Genomic DNA, 5,608 nt, shown 5'->3' with positions numbered 1-5,608 from the left:
TCGTCGTGAAACGAGGGAGATATCACTGTTTTAAAATCGCTGTCCAGAAACTTTCCAAAACGCGTGTTTGTTTTATTCTTCGTCGACGACGGCCTCTCGAGATAAAATCTACCATCGATTACGACCCAAGATGGTGTCAACGATACATGTAGGTTGAGGGTGCATCAAATCCCCTTCTCTTTCCTCTTTTTATTTCGTTTTTATGCCTTTTTTTTATTGTCTTTTTTTGTTTGTTTTTTCGCTTGTTTATCGATTGTTTTAAATTAACTATGAAACTAGTTAGTCCGAGTATGAGTTAAAGTACCACTATGAACACCCGCGTTGACTTGAGATGGGAAAAGAAACCGCTACATCTGTCGGTCGTACACCCCCGTCTCATTTACATATCCTCGTGTTCAAAGTAGGGCATAAATAAAACAATTATCTAACTTTGTTCTTCGTTTTCGACCCCCTTCTGTTTCGGCCAAATCGATAGACCCTAGGACCCGTTGCATGTTAGTTTAACCTCTGGTTGTTAACCTATGACATATTTAGATGACTTGAATTTAATCTAATAACCTAATTAGACACGATAGGTGGCTTCGACGTAAGTTATAAAATTAATCGACGATTCTGTAAATAATTGAATGCATCTCTCTCTTTCACCTAATTTCTCGCTAGTATAAGAGTGCGTGATTAGCACCTTCTTATTGACACTCGATGAGTTAAATTAATTAGCGAATTTGACCTAATTAGACCCTTTAGGCCGTGTAGAATGCACCCTTGCGCGACAATCAATCAACATCGTTTCTAACTCGTTTTCTAACTTGTTTCCTATCCCTTTTTGCAATCATTCGATCTAACCAATGAATCTAACTTAGGAACTAGGTTGGCCTCGTCTTGGCCGTGAGGGTGGCCGTTGGTTTGGGCCGTGGGTTGGCCGTTTTATTTACCTTTCTCGTTTTGTTTTTATACCGTTTGTTTCCTCGTTGTTTCATTGTTTGTAATTTATCGTTTGTTTATCGAGTTGTAATCTTTCAAGTTTGTTTTCTTTTATTGAGTCAAAACCTTTTCTAAAAACCTTAGTCTTGTTTGGTTAGACGGTTGTTCCCCAATGCTTGTAGGAGCGTAGTAAACCGCATGTTGTCGAAAGCAACATGGCCCGGTTTATGCTAATGCATGCTTTGGTGCGTAGCCTTATGTCTAATTCGATGAGATCAAGCGCGAGCACGCATTACGAGGAGTGACCCAAGGACCGTGGGTCATGTGAGCCGTGGGCCACCCTCATGTGCACGGTTTTCAAGGCCCAATGGCCGTGTGTTTTGTGTCGTGTTTTGAGTTGTATGTAGCAATTGTAATTAGATTGAGTTGTAATTTATTTATCGTTGTGTCGGCATGAAATGCCTGGTTTGTAATAGGTAGATCCCAACGGCTCCCCCATTCCCCCTTAAGCCTTGTTTGCTTGCTTTACATGTAGCTAGATCAATCAACCCACATGCTAAATTACAACTTTGACAAAGTTAGTTTAGTTGCATCTGAAACGACATAGAAATTGTTGTCACATGATAGGGTTAAAACAACGTTTGCATTTCATATATCGTAGTAGCTATGACCTTGTTTGAAATCCGACACTTGACTTAGTAGAGGCCGTTATCGACGGGCGGGGTTGGGTGTCCTTATGGGCTTCCCAACACGTACCCTCACCCCTTACTCAAGATCTATGGTTTGTGGATCCGTCTAAATACCATTGGATTACGAGAGTCATTCTAATCGAGTGATATAGGGTACAAGTCTTTATCTTTAATCACTCGTAGTCGATTGGCTTTATGCTTTTCGATGAAAGGTGTAAAGTTGACTTGAATGGTTCCAAGTTCCCAAAAAACTTGGTGGCGACTCTAATTGGTCTTAATTCGATTCGAAAGAACCTCGAGTCGATTATGCCTAGTGTGGATCCCGCGGACGCAGTTCCCGAGGGCCTTGTCCACAGCTTGCCTTCTTGATTCTTTATATCCGTTTTACAAATTATTCTATGTATGTGCTTGCCTTCGCGCTTCTTTATTTGGATCGGTCTTCTCTCATCATCCATTCATCCTATTTTAAGGATAAATTGATTACTCTTATCTTTCTTATCCTAGTTTTTATCTAGGTTAATGATTCATATGTTTTACACATATGTAATTTATGTTTTTAAAGGTTTGTAGAGGAGATATTGAAGGCTAGCATATGTGGATTCGGATTCGTAACAAGGTAACTACGACGTTACTCGGTATTACATCGATATAATTGTTGTAGTTGTATGTATTATTACATTTTTGTGGTTTATAAAGATTTATTCATTAAAATGATTTTCGAAACATATGATTTCTGATCCCTTGATGTTTATAAATTATTTTGACTATGTATAAATTTTATTTTGTCAATAGGAATTTATTTGGTTGATTTGAAAGTTTTATGAGTAAACCGTTTAATATGATATAAAGATGGTATAAATTCATTTTTATGATTTCCAGGAGGTTTAAATTATTTTTCTGAGTTAAATGATAGATTTTAAAATACCATGAATTTTCGTGGTAATTATTTTGGAGTTTTAGTATTTATTTCGTAATTTAAAGTATTGACGCGGTTTCTGCGATTATAGCGATTCTGTTCGGTTTTAATTATGTTAAAAATACTTAATAAAATTGTAAATTTACAATATTTTAATATATGGCAGATACATGGAGTATTAGGTTGTGTATAAATTTGTAGGTCTTCAATCATTATTTTCGATTTATGGTGTATTTTACAAGTTTGATGAAAACCGTTGTTAAATCTGTCAAATATGTTCGTCTGTTTGTAAAAATCATATCGCCTGTTTCTATTTCGAATTTGCAAAAGTGTAAAGAATAAACTCTTGTTATTTTAAAGTTGGAGTCTGCATAAAAAATTTCATAATATTTAGACTTACGGTTTGGTCAGAATAAATTATTTGTGAACAGCTCGCATGTAAAACGCGTTTCTGACTTCTCTCAAAGATTCATTTTTAAAAGATATTTTGCTTTTGATACTGTTCCGGGTGTAATTCCAGAGCAAGTATCGTTACCACCCGTGGCTTGTAGAATGATGTCTTGAGTTGGATTCTCCCTTGGTCTTAATCGTTCCTCTCGGCCTCTCCTGCAACAATGAACGAACTGAGGGCTTGGCTTTGTGCCAAGCGTACCCACTCCGACGCCCAAGTCAGTAAACTTAGAGGTATAAGTTGTATGCTAATGGACTAGGAATATATTGTAGAGAGATAAGGAAGATTATACCAGATGAATAGTGTATTTAGGTCAAGTTGTATATTTCTGGATTGGATGGGATCCTTTCCTCAATGAAGGTTGAGGAGTATTTATAGACTTCACCTTTTGTCACGTAGTGGCCAAGTGGCCAAGTGGCTAGCAGGTGGAAAGACTGATCTACCCCTCGGCCGAGGGACCTATGGCTGGCCGGCGGGCGCTTGGTGACCCGCCGCCGAGGGGTCTTGGATATGAGTACGCGGATATGTGTCCCGGCTGGCAGGTTGTCATGCCGGGACCCAGGTTGGCAGGCCGATGGGCGGCATCGGCTAGGCTGTCTAAGTTGACTTGCTGTGGACATCTTTGACCTTGCTCAATATGTTGACTTGGTCAGCGGTGCAGAATATGCCCCATCAATATTATTTATCTATTATTGTAAATATCATTTTCCACATTATTTATCCTAACACTTTACGAAAAAAATAATAATTAAATAACGTTATAATTTTGAAAAGTGATTAGACGATCTCATTAACAATTAAAAAAAAAAAAAAATTGAAAAACATGATTCAACATATAAAATACCGCATACATAATTAAAAAAAACATTAAATTAAAAAACATTAAATACTACGAAATTATAAAATGCATTAAAAGCAAATTCTAGTTACGAAAGTTTTCCCAAATATGCTCAATAAAATCATTTTTCAAAGCGTTATGAGTGGCATGATCACGAATCTCGCCATGAATTTCTACGAATCGTTCTTGCGTCGACCTTCTACGACGATGATATTCATACTGGTCATCAGTAGCTGAACTCGGATTATCTTCCTTAAATTCTTCGATGATGCTTTCATAGTTAAGATAAGTTTCTCGTTCATCTTCAACTATCATATTATGCATAATAATACAAGCCAAGAGAACCTTCCCCATCATAACTGGATCCCAAAGAAGACAGGGGTGTTTGATAAACGCAAATCGAGCTTGTAGGACACCGAAAGCACGCTCCACATCTTTTCGACAACTCTCTTGTCGAGCTGCAAATAACCGATGCTTTTGAATTTGTGGAGCATTAATTGATTTAACAAATGTTGCCCAACCTGGATATATACCATTAGCAAGATAATATCACCTATTATACTCCGTACCATTAATTAAAACAGAAATAATTAAAACAGAAATAATTAAAAACAGAAATAATTTGTTCATCTCGTTTTGTGCTGTTTATCCATAGATTAATTTTAAGATTCATGATTTTGTTGTTCTTGTTTGCGATTAAATCTGTAGCTCACTTAAAATCGAAGATTCATGATTAAACATAGCATTAAAAACTTAAATTAAAACAGAAATAATTACATTTGGGACATATATTTGTCCATTAGCATATCCTTCATTTCTTGATCTTTTGTGTTTAAATTTTGTTTCAAGAGCAATGTGTTTAGCCAAATCATCTCGTTTTCAGTTTTCCGGCCTTGAATTCGTAGTTCTTCGATTTTAAAATCTGCAGCCATTCTTTTTTGTCGAAACTCAACTTGCTCTTTTGTTGATAGTCTATTTCCTTCCATAACTGAGATATCACCCGGACTAAACACCGAGTCGGACTCGGTCATAGGAGCTTTACCCTGCCTTTTCTTCTTCGCTGCCTCCCTTCCTTCGGGTCGTTCGTAACCCTCGACATTTAAACTAGATGGGGTCGGGACATTAACACTAGACGGTGTAGAGACATTGACGCTTGCTGGGCTAGAATCCATTTCCGGCCTTGACGTTTTTGAACCCGACCAACTAATGTTCTCACCAACATCGATTGGATTTTTTTGTAACTTCCATTTTGCATGCTTACTCATGATTGTATTGTAAACATGAAACTCAACAAATTCTTTGTTATTATTCTCACTACGAAACAATTTTTGAGCTAATTGTATGTCGTCTTCTATGTTAGTACCGCTTGCCGGTGGACGATTAACAACCTTAGAGTAGCAACCAACCCATTTGTTGACTAGAAAATTGAGTCGTTTATAACGATTTCTCATTCCCTTAAGACTCCTAATGCCAATTTCAGCATCATTATGATATTCCTTACGAGTTTGTTTATATAATTCGTAAACCGAATTCCACATTGTGATATATTTTTGGTTTTTGCCCACTATTGAGTGGGTGCTAGATAAAATCCAAGCGGACATAAGAGCTTCGTCCTCTTTATTGGTCCAATTTTTTCCGTCATTTTTAAAATTGGTGTGATTTTTTTTGATGGTGATTTTTTGGATTTAGTTGCACAATAAAGAGGAGTTTCCGCTACAAAATCGCTAGTCGAGAGTCGAGACAACAACATCGGATTTCCAAAAATTTCAAGTTTTTGGCTTGATTGGCTACCC

At 37.1% G+C, this 5,608-nt stretch overlaps 1 protein-coding gene across 1 annotated transcript; it reads right to left on the bottom strand.

The window, feature by feature from the left end:
- Positions 1-3,899: 3,899 nt before the first annotated feature.
- On the bottom strand, positions 3,900-5,353 carry LOC141632775 (uncharacterized). The gene is made up of 2 exons (XM_074445288.1): positions 4,708-5,353; positions 3,900-4,336 (listed from the first exon to the last, which is right to left on the bottom strand). Exons 1-2 carry the CDS (start codon positions 5,351-5,353, stop codon positions 3,900-3,902), a joined length of 1,083 nt encoding a protein of 360 aa, XP_074301389.1.
- Between the last annotated feature and the right edge of the window lie 255 nt (positions 5,354-5,608).

The sequence above is a fragment of the Silene latifolia genome, chromosome Y (genome assembly GCF_048544455.1).
Source record: "Silene latifolia isolate original U9 population chromosome Y, ASM4854445v1, whole genome shotgun sequence".
Lineage (NCBI taxonomy): Eukaryota > Viridiplantae > Streptophyta > Magnoliopsida > Caryophyllales > Caryophyllaceae > Silene > Silene latifolia.
Note: the sequence above shows the minus strand (reverse complement) of the source record. Positions and strands in the feature narration are given on the sequence as shown.